General features: G+C 42.6%; 3 protein-coding genes across 29 annotated transcripts in view; 2 read left to right on the top strand and 1 right to left on the bottom strand.

The window, feature by feature from the left end:
• nfatc1 (nuclear factor of activated T cells 1) overlaps positions 1–11,416 on the top strand; it is a 29,822-nt gene extending 18,406 nt beyond the window's left edge. The window contains exons 7-10 of the mRNA XM_077549497.1: positions 2,421–2,476; positions 4,758–4,890; positions 5,175–5,597; positions 10,419–11,416. Of these exons, the coding sequence (XP_077405623.1) occupies positions 2,421–2,476; positions 4,758–4,890; positions 5,175–5,597; positions 10,419–10,474 (668 nt within the window). The 3' untranslated portion in view covers positions 10,475–11,416. The remainder of the gene's footprint in view (positions 1–2,420; positions 2,477–4,757; positions 4,891–5,174; positions 5,598–10,418) is intronic.
• A 3,617-nt stretch (positions 11,417–15,033) lies between these two features.
• On the top strand, positions 15,034–17,953 carry LOC144037532 (uncharacterized). Of its 18 annotated transcripts, none has more exons than XR_013288945.1 (15): positions 15,038–15,158; positions 15,222–15,344; positions 15,424–15,739; positions 15,889–15,940; positions 16,038–16,083; positions 16,269–16,381; positions 16,471–16,522; positions 16,614–16,662; positions 16,883–16,956; positions 17,030–17,109; positions 17,177–17,250; positions 17,321–17,435; positions 17,512–17,592; positions 17,660–17,751; positions 17,829–17,915. XR_013288945.1 is itself a non-coding variant. In XM_077549075.1 (11 exons), the coding sequence occupies exons 6-11, from the start codon at positions 16,313–16,315 to the stop codon at positions 17,935–17,937; spliced, it is 540 nt and encodes a 179-aa protein (XP_077405201.1). In that variant the 5' UTR covers positions 15,038–15,158; positions 15,222–15,344; positions 15,424–15,739; positions 15,889–15,938; positions 16,038–16,083; positions 16,269–16,312; the 3' UTR covers positions 17,938–17,953. The 18 variants fall into 18 exon arrangements, 4 of the variants coding, with proteins under 4 accessions (XP_077405203.1, XP_077405201.1, XP_077405202.1 ...); XR_013288940.1 differs by having other exon boundaries at positions 16,860–16,956; XR_013288944.1 differs by lacking the exon at positions 17,030–17,109 and having other exon boundaries at positions 16,332–16,381; positions 16,860–16,956.
• LOC144037533 (uncharacterized) lies at positions 15,770–24,364 on the bottom strand. Of its 10 annotated transcripts, none has more exons than XR_013288952.1 (7): positions 23,678–24,364; positions 22,484–22,580; positions 21,447–21,526; positions 20,199–20,268; positions 19,304–19,406; positions 17,809–17,866; positions 15,770–16,504 (listed from the first exon to the last, which is right to left on the bottom strand). XR_013288952.1 is itself a non-coding variant. In XM_077549079.1 (6 exons), exons 2-6 carry the CDS (start codon positions 22,566–22,568, stop codon positions 18,753–18,755), a joined length of 372 nt encoding a protein of 123 aa, XP_077405205.1. In that variant the 5' UTR covers positions 22,569–22,580; positions 23,678–24,364; the 3' UTR covers positions 15,770–18,752. The 10 variants fall into 10 exon arrangements, 3 of the variants coding, with proteins under 3 accessions (XP_077405205.1, XP_077405206.1, XP_077405207.1); XR_013288953.1 differs by having other exon boundaries at positions 17,809–17,863; XM_077549079.1 differs by having other exon boundaries at positions 15,770–18,786.
• Positions 24,365–24,788: the final 424 nt, after the last annotated feature.

The following is a 24,788-nucleotide window of genomic DNA, read 5'->3' as shown; positions in this document are numbered from 1 at the left end:
TCGGGAGAAGTGCACTGGGTTTATTTGGGGGGGGGAGGGAAGAAGTGTTGAACTCGGGATAATATTGGATGCGGTCCAGCACGGTGGGCCGGAGAGCTAAGAACCATATTGTGCTCTGAGGGAAAGGGGGGGGGGGAGTGGGGGTCTGGATCAGCGCAGCAGATGTTGCCCTCTTGCTCCGGAACATTCTGCGGTTATCAAATCCAGTCTGCGGTTATCAAATACGTCCTTTAATTCTTACTACTGCCGCAGACGTCCGCCATTACGTACCGGACCCGGTCCTCGGCAACGGAAACGATGAGAGACGGTTGGGCTGTCAGAAAGTAACACGATTGAACTTTGAACCCCGGACAAAGAGAGCACACATTGACGTGAAGGCTCTTTTGATGTCTTTGGGTTTTCAAACCGCAGCGGAGGTGAGGTCCAAATGAAATACACAAAAGAAGTTCACACACTTTCCTCCTGTCACATTTTGGTACCTGCTCATCATCAACCCGACTGTAACGGAGACAAATATATACACAAGCTCCCTCCCAATGGCGCCATCTTTCATGACCTCCCCCAAGGAGGGTTTCATCGATGTTTTTGCGGTTAAATAAACCCGCAATTTCCGCCAATCGCTGCGAGGGTAGAACGTGGGTCAAAATTCAGACATACGCAGGAGGTGGGCGCGTCCAGTTCGGTGCCGCTCCAAACTAGGATTGTTCACTCTCGGCGTCGGACTGCACCGCAAGTTCTTGGAACCTTCAAACACTCAAACACTTGTCACAATTAGTGGCCTACACCAGCAGAAGTTTTCGATGCTAAGTCCTAGTGTGGTGCTTCTCAACCCCGGTCCTCGAGTACCCCCTATCCAGCTTGTTTTCCATGTTCCCCTCAGCCAACACAGCTGTGGATCGTTATCAGGCTTCATGCAGAGCTTGCTCCGAATTAGCTGATCGTTTGAAACACCTGTGTTGGCTGAGGGAGACATGGGAAAACAGGCTGGAAAAGGGGTCCACGGTTGAGAACCACTGTGCTAGTGGAGTGTGGCTGCGGGTTCAGTGCCTTGCTCAAGGGTACAAATGGGTATCACTCCAGCAACCAGGCCTGGTTTTTGTCGCCGTTTGTCGGTTTGGACTCCCAGTTGGGAGACCAGGGTTTATTTGGGATAAGGACTGGTTACGATGGTTGGAGTTGGCGGGCTGCAGTTGGATTAAGGTTATGAGTTAGATTTGGGGGAGGATCAGGATAAGGGGGGGGGGGGGGGGCTATGCGGTTTAAATTGAGGATGGTTACGCCTTAGGGTTAGAATTGGGGGTTAAGGTTTGGGTAAGGTTATGATTAGGGTTCGGTTCAGCCCTTAGTGAAGGTTTCTTGAGTGCCATCAGGACCCAACAAAGCTCAGTGGAATATTGGCCAAAGAAAAACTCATGAATCCATTCGCGCTCAGCCACACTCAATTTGTGATTGACAGCGGATTGATCCATTGTGATCGGTCCCCTGTGACCCTCTAAGGAGACAAACACTACGAGAAACCGGAAGGGCAGACGTAACAGTGTCTGAAGAGCACAAGATGCGACGATGAGAAGGCATTCCGACATTGAATTGTTTGGTTGTTGGCATCCCGGTGGGGGTGGGGGGTGTGGGGGGGGGGGGGTGTCCTCGTCCAAGGTGGGAGATGCTTGGCGAGTGAGGTCACGGGCAGCTGGAAGTCCGCTCTGCGCTTGGAAAATTACCGGCAACGTGCTCGGCTTTTCCCGCATCCACAAGCTGTCAGTGGCAGACCCCCGGCACCTCGGACCCCCCCCCCCCCGAATGTCGATATATCAAACACTGGGAGCTGTTTGTAATATTCTGACCCCCGCATCCACAAAATACCGTTGCTCAAATGCAGTCTCTTAATTGCGACATTTTATTTTCACTTTGCTCAAGTGGCGATGTACCTGGCGAGCGCTTGAAACTGACATTTTGCCTTTGATCAACGCAAAAGTTGAGAAATTGTAGGTCAAACTAGCACTGTATCGACAACACTAAGAAGTGTTTCTAATATTCTGACCCTAAATCACCGAAATATTCCAAAGCTCCTCAATGTGACGCAGAGCAAAATGCAGCCCGAGCGTTTCGGAGGCGACTTTCCAGACGCGGCGGTCTGATGAGCTCGCCAGCTGCCGTTGGGATTCCACGCGCGTTGACTCGTCAAGGCCCCGCACGAGATGTCGCTCATCCCCTTGGAATGACTCAGGGCTTTTTTTTTTTTGGGGGGGGGGGGGGCATCATATTTCTGGCTCTCTCCGAGGGGACATGAGCTCACGATGGGTCAGACGGTGTGACGTCGCCTGCTGCTTTCTCCATCAGTGATGTAACAGATGATGATTGCGGCGCTCTTCATTTTGCTCGCACGTTTTTTTTCTCATGCGTATTTCCTTTCCCCTTTGCAGACGGGCATCACATATGGGAGACGGAGGCCAAAGTGGACAGAGATGCCTCCAAGCATGTAAGTCGAGCCAGTGTGGACCGTTTGGTTAGCATCGTCAAAAACACGTCTTTCAGACAGGACTCTGTTTACAGGGATGTGATTTTTCTGCTAATTCGCGGAATTCCGCTTTTTTTTAATCTCCCCCCCCAAAAAAAAAAAAATTCCGATTTTTTTTTATTTTTTTATTTTTTTTAGTAGTTGATTGTGTATGCACATGACTCCGACAGATAACATCTTCTGCTATAACAAAGACATTTGTGGTATGCTCTAATATGAGTTACTTTTCATTTGGTCATGATACAATTATTTGTTCATGAAATTTGAACTCTTCAACATTATTTATGTGTTAACTTAGTAATCACATTAGTTAGATATGATGATATTCTCAGTGATAGTTTTTAAAAGCAAAGGCAGTCCAATGTTTTTGAATGTGACTGATTTTGAGTTGACTAAAACTGCCATTTTATATGGGATAGTTCAATATACATTGAAAATTGATGCTGTTGTTTTGTCTATTTCTTTGTCATGTGAGTGCATTGAAAGTACTTAAAAACACGGAAAACCCATGAGCTCCGGGGGGCATCGCCCCCCTTGTCCCCCCCACCAGGGCACTGCCCTGGACCTAGCTGGGTGCCAGCGGTCCCCAGACCCCCGGCTAAATTTTCAGATAATTTCACTTTGGTCAAATCACATCCCTGTGTTTAGTAGATGAGGGATTTTATCGGGGGACCCGGTTGTGCGGAGTCAGTCCAACTCAGCCTGGTGTCAGTGCTGACCTCAGACAGGTCACATGCCACTTGATAAGGTACACAATAAGCGAGATCCCAAGCCCAAAACATCACATCCACCAGCACGGACTCCATTTAGAAAATCAACCATTTCATTTTGCCTGTCTCATGCGCCAGTTCCTTTTGTGCCGCTTGGGTCCAATCAGGCTCGGTGGCACTTCTAACCCCATACAGTTCATCGGCCGCTTCATTAGGCACACATTGAAGTGTCATCTATCATCTGTTTGTTTTTCGACGTCACGCCCACCAGCACGGACTCACTCCATTTAGAAAATGGGTTCATTTTACCGTGCGCCGTCCGTCTCTTGCTCCAGATCCATTCGTGCTGCTTGGGTCCGACCTGGCCCAACTCGAACCCAAATACTTCTAACCTCACACATAAATGCTCAATGAAACCTCTCACAGTTAATATTATCTTAACAGATGTCTCCTGTTGGATCTCAACAGGTGAGTGCAAGTGTACCTAACAGGGTGCACACGAGTGAGCAGATGAGCTCATATTTTATACACCAGCACCTTAAAAACAAAAAAAAACTTCCATAGTTCCCACCGTGGAGCCAGACTTTGTTGGTCTCCCATTTTCCACCTTTTTCCTGGTGAACTTCCTGCTTAGCGGAGACGCCGGTCCGGCGCACTGTGAGTGTGGGAGAGCCGGGGGGGGGGGGGGGGGATTAGAAGGTGTTTTTGTGTGAAGCGCTGCACCTGCTCCCGGCTTTCTGCGCACACGCACACACACATGCATATTACAGAAAGTGCTGGAACACTTGGCCGGCGGCGCACAATCCCTCACCGCCTCCGCCGCCCGCACGCTGCATTTGTTGTGATTTACTTCTTACTCTTACTATTAAAATGCCATCCATCACATCTGGGTGAGTCATAATTGTGCACAAAGCCCAATTTGTCCGCGTCAATCCTTCCTCCCTGCTCGAACGCTCACGTTGAAGGTCACAAAATTTCAAGGTGCGGCGACGGCACGCGCATTAAAAAACGCTGCGTGGCGTCGGGAAATGAGGCCATTTGTCATGAATGCGTCCGCTGTGTATGGCCGCGCATTTCACGGCTTTGTAATCACATTTTTTGTTTTTATAAAATGGCGGGCAGCCTCAATTGGCTTAATTGAGTCCACTTCAAAATAATTAAGCGTAGAAACGGTTAACACAAAGATGAATTAAGGCCGCAAGCGGTTAGGAATGTGCTGCAACTTGCCAAACTACGGATCCTGGAGTTTGGACCAAAAGCTTAAAGTCAAAATGGATGACTTCCTGTTTAATTCCAGGTGCGGGTCCGTGAGACTTTTTTGCGCGTCCTCTTATTGCACTTGGCCACCTAATTTTGCGTTGATCGGCAAAACTGGGATCAGGAGCTTTTTTTTTTTTTTTTTTTTTAACTTACTTTTACTTTATTGAGGCACTTGACCAAAAAGGCCGCTCCAAACCAAAACGGCAGACTTGTTGTCGAATTCCAGGACCTTGTCCTTGAGACTTTTCAGTGCGTGGACTTTTGTCTTTCAGAATGCGCTCCTGGTGGAAGTCCCGCCTTACCGCAACCAGCGTCTCTCCACGCCGGCGCACGTCAACTTTTACGTCTGCAACGGCAAGCGGAAACGGAGTCAGTACCAGCGCTTCACTTACGTGACTTCCACAGGTAAGCGCCGGTCACGTGGGTTGGACCTTACTGCGTAGTATGAGCAGGGTTTTTACGTTCTGGGCCTGGAGTTGCCATCTTTGAGTATGAGCGTGTCCTATATGAGGCGGCGGGAGGCAAGCGTGACCCAAAGAAAACAAGCGTCTGTTCTCCCGCTGCTTGAACGTTTTTGTGAGTCATCAGACACAAGGTCTCATTGATCGAGTGTTTGTTTGGGTCTCCTAGCCACAAGCCCACTCGCGTGCAAATGCGCTGACTCACGTCCGTCTTCTCCTTCCGCTCAGTTCCGACCATCAAAACCGAGCCGAGGGACGACTACGACGCCCCCCTGGTGTGCGCCCCCCTGGGGCCCGGCGGCCTCCCCGCGCACCCCCCCAAGCCTTACTTCCTGCCCCAGCTGACGTACACGCCGCAACGATCGGCACCCAAGCCCAACCCGGGCTCCTCCCCCAGCGCCAGCCCCGAACTCCACGACCTGTCGCCGACCGCGCTGGCCCCGCCCTTCCCCTTGCCCCCCGCGTCCATCATCCAGGAGACCCCAGGCCGCTTCCAGCCACCGTCTCAGCCTTCCACCCCCGGCGGCAGCCCCGCCAAGGTGGCGGAGAGCGGGGGGCGGCCCTCGGCGCCGGGTGACGGCAGCCCCCCGCCGTTGGGCGTCAGCATCAAGGAGGAGCCGCAGGAACTGGACCAGATGTACCTCGACGACGGTGAGTCGTATTTTTTTGGTACCTCCAAACAACTTGACCGCCACAGGCGCGGGTTCGATTGAAGCTCTCTGGTGCCGTTCACAAGGCTGGATACCGTTTAGCAGGTTGCGTCAGGAAAGACAACAAAAAAATGTGCACCCCAAAAGTTGGTAACCCTACACAAGGTGCCCAATTTTTTTTTTTACCAACTTGGACCTGGAAACACAAAGAATTATTTCCCCGTCTGTGATGCCAGTTTGGAGTTACAAAAAGTTTTTGCGATTTTGTACCGTTTACAAACATTTCCGTGGAAACATCAAGAATTCCAAAACGGTTCTAGTTGCCGCACAAAAATTGAGGGCGGTGCCTAATGGCAACTTAAGCTTTGACACCCCAGAAAAAGTTCCCCACAAACTTGGCATGGAACCGCAGAGGATTCATGAACCAACTGTGCCGCTTTTTCCACTTTTGGTGTAAAAACTGTCGGTGGTGCCCAAAGTCATCCAGCAACTTTAATGCTGCGGCACCCCAGAAGTTGGTACCCCAACACGGGGTGCCAATAGTACCCTTTTTTTGGTACCTTTTTTTGAAATACAGAAGATACATAAGAAAATCCACGCTTAACTGTGGTGATGAAAGTTTCATTTTCAAAACAGTGGGTGGCGACAAAAGTCAACTCCATCCAGCCAAACGTTAGCTCGGGCACCCAAGAAGATGGTAGCTCAAAATGGGGCCTCCAAAAGCCCTACTTTTTTTTTTTTTTTTTTTTTCTCCCCCAGAGTAACACAACCAAAGCCTGACTGCTTCTTGTTCCAGCTTCTGCACAAGCCCTTGTTGCCGGGCAGTGCCACTTCCTGTTTGCCGAGCTAGCTTTTTAGCTAGCAGGCTACTTGATGGGCTACGCATGATTCCAATTGCATCGGCAACTTTTAGCTTTGATGCCCAAAAGGCATGAGAATGCAAAGCATGTGGACCCAAAAGTGCGCTCCTTGTTTCCCGCTTGTGAACGAGTCCCTGTTGTGGGATTTGACGTCTGGCTGGCGACGCTCATGCAATGACGTCAAAGTCGGTGCCGCCGCCGCGACCGTAATGACGGCTTTCGGAGACGGCCGGCCACAATTTCTCCGCCGGCCATTTTTTTCATGTGGTGGGGTCACGTCATGAAAGCCTCGGTGGTCGGGTGGCCCGGCGGGCGGCACTCAGGTGTAGTAATCGTTCTCTCCTGGAATGGAACTCGTTAAGTTGAAAGTCAGACGCGGCAGCAGCTTTCAAACCGAAATGTGTTCTTTCGCTTGATGTGTTTTGTAGCCGTGACGCTTTTACAACTCGGGAGCGGACGTCTGCAGTTCGGGCCGTGCACAAACGGCCGCTACATGGAGTTGCGATATAATTAGCATCGTGTTTTATTACAGAAACGGGGTTCGTTTCTTCCACAATGTAAGATTTATTCGTTTTATTATATTATCTTTCAAAGTTATCTTTCAACATGAGCGTCTCGCAATTTAACTTTTGAGCCTCTTTTTACCAAAACAGCAGCACAATATGAGAGTATAACATGACTTTTAACTCTTTGACTGCCAGACGTTTTCAGAAAAGGGATGCCGTGGGTGCCAGCCGATTTAAGCATTTTTGACTGATCTTTCGAGGGCCACAGAAAATGATGTGTTTGGGCTATGGAAACACACATACTGTCAAATGAAAGATTGGACTCTCATCTTTCATCAGGAAAAAAAGTTTGTTTCTACCTTATTCCGTTTTTCAGTAATCAACAATAGAAAATGGTTAGTTTCACCTCTGTTTTGAAAAAAAACGTCTCTTAACGTCTTTGGCACTCCTCCATAGGATTTTACTAAACGTTATTTAACGTTTTTGGCAGTCAAAGAGTTAATGAACATAATATGTATAAAATATAAATGATTTCTAATAATTATTAAAAATAATAATAATTATTATTATTATTATCATTACAAATAATAAATTTGCATCAATATGTTATTGTTAGGAATGGACAAAGTACCAATACTGGCCTTATTATTAAGTTATGTATTTAATAAATAAACACTCATACTAAATAAAATATTAAATAAAGATCATAACAAATCATGAACAAAGTCATCTGATTAAAAAAATGTATACAGTGGAAATAATTAATTTCAAAATTAGTATCCAATAAATAAAATGCTGAATGAGCAAATAAAAATAAATATTTAATTAATGGATTAAAAAAAATCATCTAATAAAGGAGAAAAATACAACACTTTAAAAATAGAATTTAATTATTTTTTGAACCATATATATATTTATTTATTCAATATTAGTTTCTAATATCTACGTTTTCCCAAGATATTTAATTATTATTACAAATAATGATCAATATTGGTACCATTGAAAAGTTAACCAATGTATATTTTTAAGTAAATATGAAATAATGAAAATACGAAGATGTGTCATGTAATGTGATTCGGTGCATTTGCTTGCTGCTGAGCTAAAACGATTGCGCGTTTCTTCTTATGCAAGTCGCAGCTGCTGCAGACAGTTTGAAGAATTTTTTTTTTCGGGGGGGGGGGGGGGGGTGACGGTCTGTTTTCAACATTTCAAGCTAAAACAGACATATTCTCTGGCCTTTGTCCCGCCAACTCCGCCAGCGCTATTTTTACTGACATGTAAATCAAGCGCTAATGGCGCTCGGCCTTTCGGAGTCGCTCGCTCGCTCGCAGGCCAGACGGTCAAACGCGCGGGTTCCAGCCAGACGCTGCTCGTCGTGACTCACGCTTTCCGTGAGAGGACACCTGCCGTTGGACTCGCCGCCAAGATGGACGCCGCGCGCCAAGTAGATGGAAGGCTCGAAAACATCCCGCGGCGTCGATCCGTCAGCTTCTCTCTGGAACTTTCCACGTGATTGTTTATCATCGGCCGTCACAATTAGGCGGCCGTTGGGAGCCAGAAGACGTTCCCCCTTTCAAAAGCGCCTCTGATTGGACGGCGTGTCGTTTCTGAAAAGTGCGCAATGTGGGCTCCCTCTAGTGGCACTTGAAGGAATCACGAAATGAAATGTTCAAACGGTGCATGCTGTTAAGTGGCTTCAACATTTTTCATTTGATTTTTTTCATTCAGTATAGCTCGGTACAGTTCAGTTGTATTTAACTTTCAAACAATACATTTAATCAATTTTTTTTCTTTTTAAGAAACTTTTACTTTGAATACAATTTTAATTTTTTTTCCTATATTAAAGCCAATGATATTTAATATGATAAGATTAATGAGTTAATTAATATACTACGATGTTTAAAATAATTATGGACAATACCAAATTGATTCAGTACCTTTATTAAACTAACTAATGGTAACTAAGACATTAATTATTCATTTATTTTCATTAATATTCATTATTTCACACAAATTATTACTGGGGATGTTCGATACCACTTTTTTTTTCTAGACTGATACCAGTATGAGTTGTAACGACCAAAAACTCTGAGAGTATAGCGCCAACTACTGCCGAGGAGGATTTACTCAATGTCAGATAAAAAAAAAAAAAAAACGTTTTTACCTTAAGTATTTGTGACTAGTATCAGCGGCCTCCACTAGTAACCAATACCTTAATATTTGATGTATTTATTTTTTTCTCTCAATTGTAGCCATTTTTTATTAAATAAATTAAATTATATGATTAATGTAATACCTTTCAAATATAGCCTTTTATTTATTGAACATGTAATGTATTACATATTAAATGTTAGTTCTTAAATGTGTCACTCAATTATTTAAAATTGTATTTATTTAATGATTAATGATTTATTCCTAATATGACTCGAATTATTATAATATAATACAAAATAAAATGAAATTTTGGATCTTTCTGCCGTTTTGGGGAAAAAGCAGCAGAAGAAGCGTTGAGTTGGTGCTCGCAGCAACCCGGTAGGAGCCCCGAGGAGGCGGGCCAAGAACATCTCGCGGCTTGCGGTCTGGACCAGAACGCGGCAGTAAACTGGGGGGGGAGTGGGCGGGGCTCCGGGGTGCGTTTGTTTTATATCCTCGCTGGCGGCTGCTGTTGTTTGAAAGCCGTTTTGGCAAAGGCCGGCCGTGCCGTCCCCATAATTGTTTGGGAGCTCCTCGCCTGCGTGTGTGTGAGAGAGTTTGCACACGTGTGTGTGTGTGTGTGTGTGTCTGTGTCTGGACCTCCGTATCAGGCGGCGCCAGCTGCGGCGTGCATCCGCGGGACCGGAAGCGGCTTCCTGTATGACTTCATCTGAAAGGCCAGCCGCCGCCTGCTCCAACAAGGCAACAAGTCATAAGCGCCTTCGCTTTCCTGCTAACACGCTAAGTCATTAGCATGTCACTGCAGGCTCAATAACAAGCGACTTGTTCCCTTCAAACGTGTTTATTGACCTCGAGAAGAAGAAGAAGTAGAAAGAAATTGTGTAGCATGTTATTTCGGAACTCAAACAGAAAGCATTTCTTTGGTACCGTTTCCGAAGGTTGTTGACGTGGATGTCGCTCACAACGCGGGGCCTCTCGCCCGCCCTCGGCGTCACCCGCGACTATTTTGGGGCCGTCGATACATTGACGTCTGTTGTCCAATCCGATCGCGCGCCTGAAACGCGGCGGCACGATGAAAAGTAGGACACGGCAAACGGTTAGCGAGCTGGCGGGTCGCGTTCACATTCGAATGTGTGTGCGGGTTGGATGCAAAAGTCTACACACCCCTGAGCAAGTGCTGGGCTTTGTGTATATGAAAATGAAACTTTCTGATCCGCTCTCCCCCAGGAAGAGATGACGAGAGAGATCGAACCATTTCATTGATTTTTCCTTTCTTTCTTTTCCCTCTTCCTGGTCTTGCAGTCAATGAGATCATCAGGAACGACCTGTCCAGCATCTCGGTCCACAGCCACGCGTAGGACAAGAAGTCCAAAAGACACTTTAAACGTTGCGCGGTTTGGCCTCCCAACAAGAGGAGCAACTGCCATCGCTATTGACCACCAGGGTCCAACAACTCCTGCCTTGTTTTTGCTCTTTTAGTCCATTTCCATTGAAAAAGGACCAAGCATCATTTTGTCTTAATCCTGTGCTGCACTTTGTAAAGCATCCAGTGCCTAACACTTACAACATGTACATACAAATAGCGATATTCACAACGAAAAGTGCCTTTTAACAAAGTCAATACTTTGAAGTCATTCACTGCCAGTTAAAATTTAATCTTGGACGTCTGTGGCCGTCAATGGCAGTGAATGAGTTAAAAAAATGGCAACGTAGTCATTTGAGCATTTTTAAATAAAAGTGCTCAAGCTGTGGTATGCAATGTTTTTTTTTTTATGCTTTTATGCACTTCCTGTACAGATTTTTAATGTATTTTTACGCATTTAGACAATCTATTCTAAATAATATTCTGTATGACTACCAAAGAACAAAATCATCTCAAATCCAGCAAAGCTTGACTTCACACATGACCAAAGGAGGAAAAAATATTTACCCAGCAGCAATAAGTACATAGTAATATTATTTGGCGTTAAAACAAATATATTTATTCTGCTAGCATGTGCTTTGTGTAACCATGTTTATCATGCAGCCAGTTACTATTAGCTTACTCTTTTTTTTTTTAATCCATACAGCATGTATTTATGAGTCTTAATACATCTCATTGAAGTTTACCAAAAAATCCTTCTTAAGCCACTTGTTAATATAATCTGCTTTATGTTGGATTTGTATGTTTATTTGTCAGTAAAGCATCCAAACTATACCAACAAATAGCAGAGGGGAAGTTGCTTAGTTAGTCTTTTTTTTTTTTTTATGTGGACATGGCAACAATTTGTTCAAAGCAATAAAATGTTTTTTGTATGAAACTACTGTTCTCCATTTTATCATCGCTACTATAAATGTTTTTATTTCTAAGTTACAAAAACGGGTCAAAACACTGGTTTATTTACTAAATAAAACTAGTGTGCTTTGCGTTATTAAGACGAGGGAACAAAGCCATCATTTACAAATCAAATGTTATATACAAAAAAACTCAAAAGGGAATGCAAAACTCAGCTAAATGTTTTTATAGAACATCAGCGGGAGGAGGACGGAAATGATCATGTAAATAAAGTACGTGTGACAACAGCGACGCCGTGTGGTGACTTGTGCACACTACAAAAACAGCGCACATGGTCATAATACTGTAGTTTGGTATTTTTTTAATTTATAGTTTGATTTTATTTCGTTTTGACTTTTGATGTATAATTTTTTTTTTTGATTAGGTTTAGAACACGTTTGTTTTTACCTTTTTTGAAAATGCTTTGAAACGTACGCATACAGTTAGTTACACACACTAGACAAGAAACACGCACACACACCACCCACAGTGTTATGAAAATGGTGATGAAGGGAAATGAGGCGTCACTTCGTCATCTGGACGGCAACCATCAGAATCTGGTAAGCACGTACACCGCATCAAATCACATTCCTCGAATAGAAAATTAAAAACTCAATTTAGAATGTGGCTTGTTAATAGGGATTATAGTGCTTTAGACTTTACAGCATTAAAGCGAAATAGTGGACACTTATTTTGGTACACCTGCAAAATTGTAATCCAGTCCAAGATATGTGGAAGTTTTGAACTAATGCTCAATTTTGAGAGTTTATTGCTCCATCCATGTTTTTCACTGAACTTTGTTGACGTCATACAAGAGCTGTTCCTCGTATTTTGGTTCTAAACGTACGTGTGCTTGCTGGAACTGCAATGAGGTAACTTCGATCCTGAATAACTTCACAAAAATGGTGGATAAAATGTTTTTAAGTCACTTTTCTCATTCAATTGATTTACAGTATTGCAAATTCGGGATGGGCGAGTACGGATACCACCCGATAGGCTGATATTATTTCAAGGTATATTGGTGCCCTCTTGTGGCCGTTTTACGATCATGCGCTATTAATTAGAATGTAAAATAATATAGAATTGCCATTAATTCCATGCAATTATACGGAAAAAAATTCTATTGGGATATATTGGTCTTTAAAATGATTTGTCATTGTTGTTTTTGTTTTCATTTTTTTTAAAACAGTGACATATATTTTTTTTAAACCTTTATATCTCATTTAAAATTGTATTAATTCAATGGCAATTTTTGGCCCAATAAATTAAATTATTAATTTAATTAATGTATTCACTGAAATCCCAGTAAAAGTGTCTCGTTGACATCCACAACTCTCAGAGAATTAATTATAATCATGCCATAAAAAAAAACGCATTAATTGATCATTTTAAAGGAATAATTTTATTTACAACTAAAAAGTTGGCCTGCATGCATGGGCTAGGTTACATAATAAATAAATAAAGTCATTTTTCTCATTCTATGTATGTATTTTTAAAACATGGTCATGTTTTAAAAAACGCCTTACTATACATGGTCGTTTTTTAAAAAAAATTTTTTATAAACGCCTTACTATACAATATATATGTTTTTTTGTTTGTTTTTTAAACAAACAACATAAAACGCCTTGCTATACACATGGACATCTTTATTTAAATAAAAAAGCATATGCACCGACGCACGTCATCACGTGACTGCCCTACGGACGAAAGGAAATGAGTGTTGAATGGAGGTGGACGTGACCCGGAAGAACTTTGTGACTCAGCAGCTGTTATTTTACTAATTAAGCGGATGGGAGGCTTCCACTTTACCACCACGACCAGTGACTCGTGCTACCCCGCGACTGTCGCCCACACTGCAAAGGCCACAGGTTCTGTGGACATGTTTTAGGCGTCAGTAAATGTACTCCAAAATGCATCAATGTTGGTTAAGAAATTGCACACAAAAAAAGATGAATATTTGGGCTGTTGTAAGTTGTAACTGTCTTTTGCCCAAATTCCAAACCAATGATGTGCTGTCGTTTGCAGCTGATTGTAAAATGACTGGCCTAAGGGAATGCATGGCGTTCACTTATGAGACAAAAAAAAAGTTAGTTTATCAAATCTTCATGCATGTTCTTCTTATGCATGATTATATCTGTTTCATACGTATACCTTTGTGTATTTAAACATTCATTTTAAATATAGAGTAATTTTGAATTAATTTTGATAGACTCACATTGTCTTGTATTAAAATTTTAACTGACTTAATTCTACCTTAAAAAAAAAACATACTCCTATTTAAATACAAATATACATCTATGTTTAACTATATTTCGCTGATATTTAAGTTCTCTGCTGGCGCTTTCGTTCAAGATCGAGAGCTTTCCGTTAATATACTGTAAGCATGCATGAGCATTAAGCTTATTTAATTTTTGAAATTGATCAAAACTTCCGCTTTCTATTATTTTGAAGTTCATGCGCGCTTCCGCTATAGTACTCGCATGAGTGTTGCGGTCTCCAGAGTGCAGCGTTACACTCTTGGAAAGTTCAGAGACACGATGCAATACTGCCCTCCTGTGGATGACTGGGAAGGGGATTGACTTGTTCGTGATCTGTTGATTAATATATAGAACAATCGTTGGATTCATACTTGAGAATATTACATAGCTGACTACCAGGATGTGTATGCGTGAATTTAAAGTAATACCCATTAAAAAAAAAATATATATATATATATATATATAAAATGGTTGGTGGGGAGGGAGGTGTAGTTCGGAGGCGCCCATGAACAAACTAACGTTCCAATTCTGGATTACAAACCCCTACTCATCACCTTCATTAATTTTTGCCGAAAGGACTGTGAATTGATGGCAGATGGAATAAAATATCGACTCCCGTACCGGTGGTTGCGTGTTCGATCCCAGCTCTTTCCTGCATTTTCAATGATTTGATAAATATTCCAATAAAAGCGGAAAGTTTCTGGACTCGAACTCAGGTCTGAGGATACGGTAAGCTTTGTTGCAGACCACTTGGCCAGTGTCGTCCTTTGCCGACTTCGAAATCTTATTGTATTTATTGACTTCTCAAACCTATGTGGGGGGACTCCTACAAATACATAAGATAAAACGTCGAAAACCTTCAACCATGGTGGCCGAATGGTATAAAACTTTACCTGCGATTCAAGTGACCCTGGTTCGATTCTCGGTTGAGCACCCTCGAACTAACATGCATAAGGACGAAAGCTAAAGGGCAGAATACGAGGCTCGAACCAGAGAACGTGTAAAGCGAAGGACAAGTCGTATACCACTCGACCATCTCAACTTCGACAATTTTGGGAAATTTGGTTCTATTCATAGAATTAATGGTTGTATCATTTCGTCCAAATTTTTACTTGAAGGCATGATAATGACCTAAATGAGCGGAAGTGACATGTGAGTTTAGGTGAATGGTTAGCGATTTGGACTTTGATGCAGACGAGCAGGGTTCGATTCCCCGCCAAGTACTTTACTAATTTTGTGATGATTTTCTGTCTAGATGCAGTTGAAACACTTTTTTTGTTCTCTTGGTTAAATAAAGCTTTTAAAAAAAAACACCACGTGATGACGTCGTTACCGAAAATCTATTTAAGCTGTGACCAATTGAACGAGCGATCTTTCTTTTCTTCGCCAACCTGACAGCATCACGTCGACATCCTCCGCCTGCTCTTCTCCACTCCTCTAGGACAAGATGACCAAAAGCTTTGACAAGAGGTTTGTTAAAAAAAAAATTCTTACACTCGTAGTTGTAACTTTTAACATGTTTAACCTTTTCAGCGTGCAAACACCTTGCTAGCATGCTAGCTAAAATGTTTGCTCGATCGCGGTCAATTAACGTCAACCGCGTGCTAAAATGACACCAACGCATTTATTTGACATGTTTGGAAATAAATGCTCGCGGTAAGTAAAGTACTTATTTGTTAAAACTTTTATGAAACGGAATATCTTGAATAACACGAAGTTCTTTTTCCCTTTCCAGCGTCCGGAGAAGAGCACCGTTTGGCAGAAGGCAGCTTGCCAGCGTTTGTACATGAACAACTTCAATGAGAATCAACTCTTAACTTTCTTTTGTGTCCACAGGCTTACATCTTGAAGCGAATGGACTCCCCTTGAAATCAAGTTGCTTACTTCCCCTATGAGAGACTTTTTTTCTTTTTTTTTAAGCTCTACACTGGCTAAACGTGCTTGCCTGTTTCAAAGCCAACTATCTTCTGTTACCACGTCTTTCAGCCCAGCCATCTTGCAGCAGGCCATTGACACGGTCGGTGTCCAGCTCAGCCCTGTTCTCGCCACTGGTGAGACACAAACACTCATACACGTTGAAATGTGATATCACGTTTTAATTTGTTTTAGCACATGGTGAAGATGACTGAAGGAGGGTAAGGACATGTCTGGTGACTTGCACTGACCATTCCTAACGTCCTGCTTTTTTTTGTGTGTGCAGGTAAAAACGTCGTCTTGACTTGAGCCAGAGCTGCCTGAGGAACAAGAATTGTGTGAGGCTGGCCATCGCTGGGTTTGAGCTTGCTGCAAAACAAAATGGCTGACATGAACATTTGCTAAACATATTTAAACATCTCTATCTTTTTGTAGTACTAAAGCTGCATTGAACTGCGCTCCACTCTGGACCCTCAAAAAGGTACATTTACCTTTTTTGTCCCGACACGTCGTCTGCTTTTGGCCACTAAATGGTTCCAAAGCATCTCTGGGCCCTGGAGAAGATCAACCACTTTTTTGGGGGGGGGGACATGTTAATAAACTGAAGTAGAAGCTGGACTGGTTCATTGCTTATCTCCTGTTTGTGTCTGTTCATCCACTGCAAAGAAGTGGACGGTTCGAGTACGCCATGTCACTTCAATCTTTCCTTCATGGTCGGCTTCCTTCCAGCGTCATCAGTGACAGTCCCAGAAACGAGTCGCAGGTCCTCTTCTGCACTGGTGGGTTTCATCTTATGTCAAATTTGCTGCATTAAAAAAATTGTACTTGCACTGACCATTCCTAATGTCCGGCTTTTTTTTGTGTGCAGGTAAAAACGTCGTCTTGACTTGAGCCAGAGCTGCCTGAGGAACAAGAATTGTGTGAGGCTGGCCATCGCTGGGTTTGAGCATGCTGCAAAACAAAATGGCTGCAATTTGATAAACTTATTTGAATATATCTCTCTTTTTGTAGTTTCCCTAAAGCTGCATTGAACTGCGCTTCACTCTGGACCCTCAAAAAGGTACATTTACCTTTTTGTCCCGACACGTCTTCTGCTTTTGTCCACTAAAGCGTGCCAAAGCATCTCCGGACCCTGAAGAAGCTCAACTACTTTTTTTTTAAATTGTTGACACGTGTTAATAAACTGAAGTAGAAGCTGGATTGGTTCATTGCTCATCTCCTGTTTGTGTGTTTGTTCGTCCGCTGCCGTCGTGGAAGGTCACTTCAATGTTTTCTTCAAGGTCATCTTCCTGTGAATGCAGCTGCATCTTCACTGACAGTCCCAGAAACGAGTCGCAGGTCCTCTTCTGCACTGGTGGGTTTCATCTTCTGTCAAATTTGCTGCATTCAAAAAAAAAAACCTCATAACTTCCTTTTTGTTGTTGTAGAGTCCCCTCGACCAGGCAGTGACTTTTGTCCACACTTGTGTTCTTGGTGCTAAATTGATGCCAACAGCTTGAAGTTGACGGTAAGCTTTGAATGTTGTCGACTCGGCGAGCTTTTCCTCGATGTCTTCCAATGTTGTTCTGCTGCAGATGCCGAGGAACATGGCGGGCGTCCTGGCGATGCCGCAGTGTGAGCAATTTGGCCCGGATCCCCTTCTGTGCTGGTAGCTTTCATCATATTTGGAAAACGTTTGCTGTACAACAAGTTGACTCACTGATGTTGTTTTGTTTTAGGGCCGCACGATCTGCTCCCGCTGTTCAATGTTTTCTTCAAGGTCATCTTCCTGTGAATGCAGCTGCGTCATCACTGACAATCCCAGAATTGAGTCGCAGGTCCTCTTCTGCACTGGTGGGTTTCAGCGTCTGTCAAATTTGCTGCATTAAAAAAAAAAAAAAAACTCATGACTTCCTTTTTGTTGTTGTAGAGTCCCCTCGACCAGGCAGTGACTTTTGTCCAACACTTGTGTTCTTGTTGCTGCATTGATGCAAACAGCTTGAAGTTGACGGTAAGCTTTGAATGTGGTCTACTCGGCGAGCTTTTCCTCGATGTCTTCCAATGTTGTTCTTCTGCAGATGCCGTGGAACATGGCGGGCTTCCTGGCGACGCAGCCGTGTGAGCGATCGGCCCAAATCCCACAAAAGTTGTCGGATCCCCTTCTTTGCTGGTGGGCTTCATCATATTTAAAAAAACGTTTGCTGCACAACAAGTTGACTTGACTCACTGATGTCGTTTTTGTCTTAGGTCCGCACGATCTGCTCCCGCTGGCTCAACTTCACCTGCTGACCACAAGGAGACAGCAATCAAGTCCTACAACTTCAAGTTGTTTTTTTTTGTTGTGTTAAAAAAATAAAAAACTTAAAACAAAACATCTTTACTTTTTTCATTTTGTCATTTCAACATGTACTCTGCAAAAAACAACTAGAAATTTAAACATTTAAACTTTTCTGAACTCTTCTTGTAACATTACAAAACCTGCAAAAAAAAAATAAATTGAAAGAATTATAACTTTTCTGAACTTTGCTTGTAAAATTAAAAAAAACGGGGGAAAAAAATAATTGCTAAATAAAGGGGTGTGGCCTAATTGCATGGTGGGCATGGTTATGCAAATTATTGAGCAGGAAGCCATCTGATTGGTGGGTTCTGTAATAAGTGCCAGAATCTGATTGGTTGTCCCCATAAATGGGCGTGGTTTATGCAAATTGAACGGTCTAGGTTTGCATAAGTGGGCGTGATTTATGCAAATTAGGCCATACACCCAGTTTTCGGTGGGAAAGTGGGCGTGGTTATTTGCGTGCAGCCAGCTGATTGGTCAATCCAGAGAGGGTGTGGTCAGTTATGCAAATTAATTTGCATGCAGCCGGCTGATTGGTCAATTCAGAGAGGGCGTGGCCAGTTATGCAAATCATTGATTTTATTTTATTATTTTTTTTTTATTATTATTTATTTTGATTTTTGGGATGTCCATTCATTTGCATTTTGAAGCTTCCTCGTAGCAAAAAAGCATTTTTGGGCTCTTGAATGGATTGCAAGTGGATTGTTCAGGTTGTTCTTGAAGATGTTTTGGCCCCTGGTCCGAGCAGGCTTCCTCCATTCATGTTGAAAATCCCGCCATCCGGCCTTGAGAATGAAGCGAGAAAGCCGGCTCGGACGGGAGACCAAACGTCTTCAAGAACAATCCACGTGCAATCCATTCGAGGCCCTGAAAATACAAGCACAGTGCAGTTGGAAATCAAACACGGAGACGCTCATTCCACTTCAACAATATATTTGACTTGAGACAAGCACTTTTATGGACACAACAAGAATTTAATGTTTTAAATAAATAATGTACATGGATGCAGCAACACACAGCACCATGTTGTGTGTGTGTGATGTCACATGAGCACAAGTGAGCCATCGTCTCCGAAAGCCAACAAACACACTAAAAGACAAGAACATCATTCAATGCTTCTGGACATTTGTTTGAATAGCATCATTTTCAAACGTTGGCAAAAATAACATCCGTTGATGGATTTCAAAAGACCTTCATGTTATTTTGCCAAACATTTTCAATCATTTAGCCACAACAATGTCATTTCACAAAGCACATGTTCACAAGCTGCGAATGATGTTCTGCTGCGTGCGTGTCGGAAATCAAGCAGAGGTTCAAGCGCACTGAAAAGTGGCTTTGTGACATCCTCAAGCACACAACATTTGCCTTCAAATAGCGCACACACCTGTCCAGAAGCAGCTTGCTGTCAATGGAGCGCAGACCCATCCGACATGTCCCAAAAGTCTTGAGTCTGTTGGCTGCGTGGTGGTCCAAGACCTCCTCCCATCCTGTCGGGAAACAAAAACAAAGGGAGTCAGTCATGCTCGTTCACATCAAATTACTCACAACGCAGCTAAGTCCGATGCTACCCAGCTCAACCAATAAAAAATAAAAATAAAAAAACTGACAGTGAGTAAGCAATCATGCCAAATCGGCTAAAAATTGTTAACAAAGGTTAGCATGCGAAATCATCAGTAAAAGCAGAAGCAATTTTAGCAAATCTTTTTTTTATATATATATATATATATTTGGACACTTGATTAGGTGCACTTGAGGGGCACCTTGCGACTTTTCTATCTACTATCAGAACCTCTATACATTAGTCAAGACAGCAACTAGTTTGAAAAGTCATTAGGTAGATGAGCGCAATCAAAAACCAACGGGCTGACCCATCACTCGATTCATCCACAAGTGGAACCACACAACATCACATCATTCAATGCTCCTGGACATGCGCTATGAAGATTTTTTTTTGTACAAATTGCATTTATTTGAATAAGCAGGCAACATAATATCAACCTAAGATTTTTTTTAATATATTAGAAAAAAAAGGTTTTATTTTTGTTTTTAAGTTGTTTATATTTTCTAAATATTTCATTTTTCAATCATTTGAGCCACACCAATGTGATTTAAAAAAAAAAAAAAAAAAAAGCACATGTTCAGAACCATTGAATGTTGTTCTGGTGTGTGTCTAAGTACATCAAGCGCAAGTCAGCGCACTGACAAAATGGCTACGTGGCATCAGACACACCTCAAGCACACAACATGGCATCCTCGGTGTAAAAAAAAAGTACACGCACCTGTCGAAAAGCAGCTTTCCAATTGCATTCTTGTAGCGCAGACCCATCCATGGCCCAAACGGCCTCGATCCTGTCAAGAAAATACAAAAGGCAGCGGTGAGTAATGCTCATTTGCATATCGTAGGTGCCAATTTGCATAAAACACTCGACTTTCCACAATTGAAATTCTCTTAAATATTCGTGTCACTCGTTGATAAAAGTCATATTATTGAAGTTTTGACCACAGGCTGCCTGTTGATGATTTTTCATAGAATACAAGTGATACATGCAGTGAGCAAGCAGGTAAGTGCGTTCCAACTTAAGCCACGCCCACCACCCGCACAAGACCGCGCCTTTGCCAACCGCTGCTGCCCCGCCCTCTGGAATTTATGTTGCAATCGAGGGTGCTCGGAAATCGGGAACGCCCCCTTGAACTCGAAAATCTCTATTATTTTTCTTTTTTCTTTTTTTAAATCCCACTTGCGAAGTCCGAAAAAAAAGTACCCCGATTTCACCGACGGACTACAATGTGACGTCACTCTACAATGGCGACCCCTTTGAAAACACAGACCGTAAATGGTAAAAGTTAAAGTACCACTGATTGTCACACCCACCCACAATTTACTCGAGTATAACACTAGATAGCTTTTTTCATTCCTAAATATACGACATAACTATACTAACACAACGTACGTGGCACTTTGCCGCTATCTCCCTACATGAAATTATACGGTGAACTACTGAACTGTATAAAAAGCTTATGATATAAGATAAAAACATTAAATGAAGCTAAATTGCGAGAAGGTAAATTTGCTGGAGGACAAAATGAGTTTTGAGGACCAAAACAAAAAGACAAATTCATCACTATCCACCATTTCGGTTGTTTACTTTCGCCTCAAACACTTTCAGGTCGGAACTGAAAACACAACTTGGATAAATTCCGACCATCCTCGAATGCAGCATCAACAAATCCCACAACTCATCAGGAATACTGACTCATTAGAATATTTTCAAATGCTCAAACTGGATTTTTTTTTGTTAATCCTGATGTTATTTTTTAGTATTTATTATTATTATCTCACACTTTCTCGTTTTTGACAAGTGGACCAAATAAACACATTTTACATTTGACAATAGTATCGTGTTTCGTTAGTTTATCTAATAGTCAACCGAGGACACGCTAAATAAGAGACGATGGTTCTTTTTAAACTAAAATGTACTTTTAGAGGACCATGCAGTAAAAACGTAGAAAAGTTGAGCACGAGTTACCTTTTCAGTGGGTTGCCACTTTTCTTCAGCTGACGCGCAGCAGTCGACGTGGAGACAATATTCCTTTATTGTGGACGCCTCTGTGCATGTAAACAATCCAAAATTACCAACTAACGTAACTTGGAGTCGACCATGTGCTTAAAACAAAAACGCCAAACTAAACAATTTTTCATTTCCTTTTCCGGTCAGTGTTTAACTTCCGGGTTGCAGCTGAGTCCAGAACTAACTAGCTAAAATAATACTAATTATACTACTACTCATAAAAATGATAATAATAATAGTAATTATTATAATTAGAACAATAATACAAATAATAAACACCGTAGCGAATAACAAACCAGAGGGCAAATTTGTCATTAATGTGTGTGTTACAGGCCAACTAGTTTTATGGGGGATAGAGTATTGCAATGTCCCACTTTGGCACAGGGGGGCAGTGTGGGTCCAGTGAGTGAATGAGAGCGGTGGAGCTTGCTCTGAGCGAATTGTACGTTGGTGGAAAACGCTCAAATAAAGTTTGTGCAACGAAAAAACGAAAAGAGCTCATGTCACAGGATTTAACATGTGTCGAAGGGTATATCCAGTATTTAAAGTTTAAACTTTAAACATGTTAAATTACTCGCTCGCCCAACTAGGGGTAAAAAAGAAAAAAAAAAGCCTTACTATACATGGTCGTTAAAAAAAAAACACCTTACATGGTCGGTAAAAAAAAGCCATACATACATGTGTTTTTATTTTTTATTTTTTTATAAATGCCTGACTACATGGTCATCTAAAAAAAAAAAAAAAGCCTCACTATACATGGCTTGGACGTCCACACGCACATGCGCAACATGGTCATAATAGTTTGGTATTTTTTCCCCATTACAGTTTGTTTGTTTTTTTAAAATGCTTTGAAACATTCACACTAGAGACAGAGACACACGCGCGCGCACGCACGCACCGGGCGCACACACACACTCACGTACACACTAGACACACACAACCCAGTGTTATGAAAATGGTGATGAAGGGTGACATTTGTTTTTTCTACAGCGCACCTGCTTTTGGTCCTTTAGGGAAATGAGGCGTCACTTTATCATTTGGACGGCAACCATCAGCACCTGGTAAGCACGTACACCGCATCAAATCATATTCCTCGAATAGAAAATTAAAAACTCAATTTAGACTCCATGTGGCTTGTTAATAGAGATCGTAGTGCTTTAGATTTTACGGCATTAAAGCTAAATAGTGGACACTTATTTTGGTACACCTACAAAATTTTAATCCAGTCCAAGATGTGTGGAACTTTTAAACTAATGCTCAATTTTGAGAGTTTATTACTCCATCCATGTTTTCCCACTCAACTTTGTTGACGTCATACAAGAGCTGTTCCTCATATTTTGGTTCTAAACGTACGTGCTTGCTGGAAATACAATGAGGTAACTTCAGTACTGAATAACTTCACAAAAGTGGTGAATAAAATGTTTTTAAGTCACTTTTCTCATTCAATTGATTTATTGCAAATTAGGGATGGGCGAGTCTGGATACCAGCCGATAGGCTGATATTATTTCAAGGTATATTGGTGCCCTCTTGTGGCCGTTTTACGATCATGCGCTATTAATTAGAATGTAAAATAATATAAAATTGCCATTAATTCCATGCAATTTTACCGGAAAAAAAAATATATTGGGATGTATTGGTCTTTAAAATGATTTGTCTTTTTTTTTTTTTTTTACAGTGAAAGATTTATTTTTTAAAAACCTTTATATCTCTTTTTAGCTTAACATTGCAATAATTAAATGGCAATTTTCGACCCAATAAATTAGATTATTAATTTTATTAATATATTCACTGACATCTCAGTAAAAGTGTCTCGTTGACATCCACAACTCTCAATGGCAGAGAATTAATTATTAATCATGCCATTAAAAAAAAAAAATCCGCATTAATGATCATTTTAAAGGAATTATTTTACTTACAACTCAAAAGTTGGCCTGCATGCACGAGTTACATAATAACTAAACAAATACATAAAATAAATAAAATATCCAGTGCATTAACTTGCGATTGAGATTTTGTCTTGTCGTTTGGAGACCAACCTAATAAAATGTCTACAATTGAGCATGCTGCCTGGAAAATATTGAACCCGCGTAGATCATGTTTTGAATGATGGATGGAACGCGCAGGTGCTGCGATGGAGTCCGCCAACATGACTTGCAAGAGGAGTCCGGTCACAGAGGTGTTCATATACCTGAACGACATCGTGACGCTGCTGGTGGGCCCCCCGCTGGCGGCGTGTCTGATGTGGCACAGCTTCAAGTCCAAGCGCGCCCGCCTGGACGTGCTCAACATCAACCTGGCGCTCTTCCACGCCAGTCAGTACGTGCTGTGCGCCACGCACCTCATCTATGCACTGAGCTGGTCGGAGGGGCACAAGAACCTACAGAAGTTCCTGCTGGTCTACGTGCAGACCGGCGGCCCCATGAGCTTGTGCCTCATCTGCGCGGAGCGATACGTGGCCGTGGTGCGCCCCACCGCCTACCTCAGCCTGGAGCGGTACCGCGTCCGGGAGGTGGGCGCCGCCGCCGTCTGGCTCGTTTCCCTGTTCATTGCCGTGTTTTCGGTGGTCAGCGCAAACGTCTCGTCGTCGTGGATCCGGGGCATCCGAAGGAACGCGCCCTTCTTCTTGATGCTGCTCATGATGGTGCTGCTGTGGAGGAGCAGCAGCGTGGTGGTGAACACCCTGCGGAGGTCCGGCCCGGGCGGGGCGGCACCGCGGCCGGCCAAGAGGCGGGCTTATTTCGTCGTGGCCGCCACCTGCATCGTGACGTTGCTCTGCTACATCCCGGTGGCTTGCATGATGCACTTCAACCGGAAGCGGTGCGTTTTGACGCCCCTGTGCATCACCCTCCTGTCTGCGGCCAGCTTAGTGCACCCCGCGCTTTATCTCTACACACAACGTCGAGCACTTCCGGTCTTAACCGGCTGAAAATGTTTGAATGCTGTCCTCATCACAATCATTCGGTCACAGTTTTGTTTTTTTGGTGTGTGTGTGTTTTTTTTAACAGTATCCTTAACAACTAATACTGTAGTTTAGCCTTCATTTTATTGCGTATTTTTCATTGGTTGATTGTTGAATGTCCCACACACTGCTCTGTATTTGCTATTGGATATTCTATTTCCATAATCATATGGAACATTTTGCATGTGCCCCTGACGATTTTCTTTCTCCTAGTTGTCTAATAAATATTTACACCTGTTGTATCAATTTCACATTGTGTCACATTAAATTGTGCATTTTTTTTTCATTGAAATTGTGGACACGTTGAAGGATGGTGCCCAAGGTGAATTAAATGTGCTGA

The sequence above is a fragment of the Vanacampus margaritifer genome, chromosome 17 (genome assembly GCF_051991255.1).
Source record: "Vanacampus margaritifer isolate UIUO_Vmar chromosome 17, RoL_Vmar_1.0, whole genome shotgun sequence".
Lineage (NCBI taxonomy): Eukaryota > Metazoa > Chordata > Actinopteri > Syngnathiformes > Syngnathidae > Vanacampus > Vanacampus margaritifer.
The sequence above is the reverse complement of the archived record's forward strand: the minus strand, read 5'-3'. Positions and strand labels throughout refer to the sequence as shown.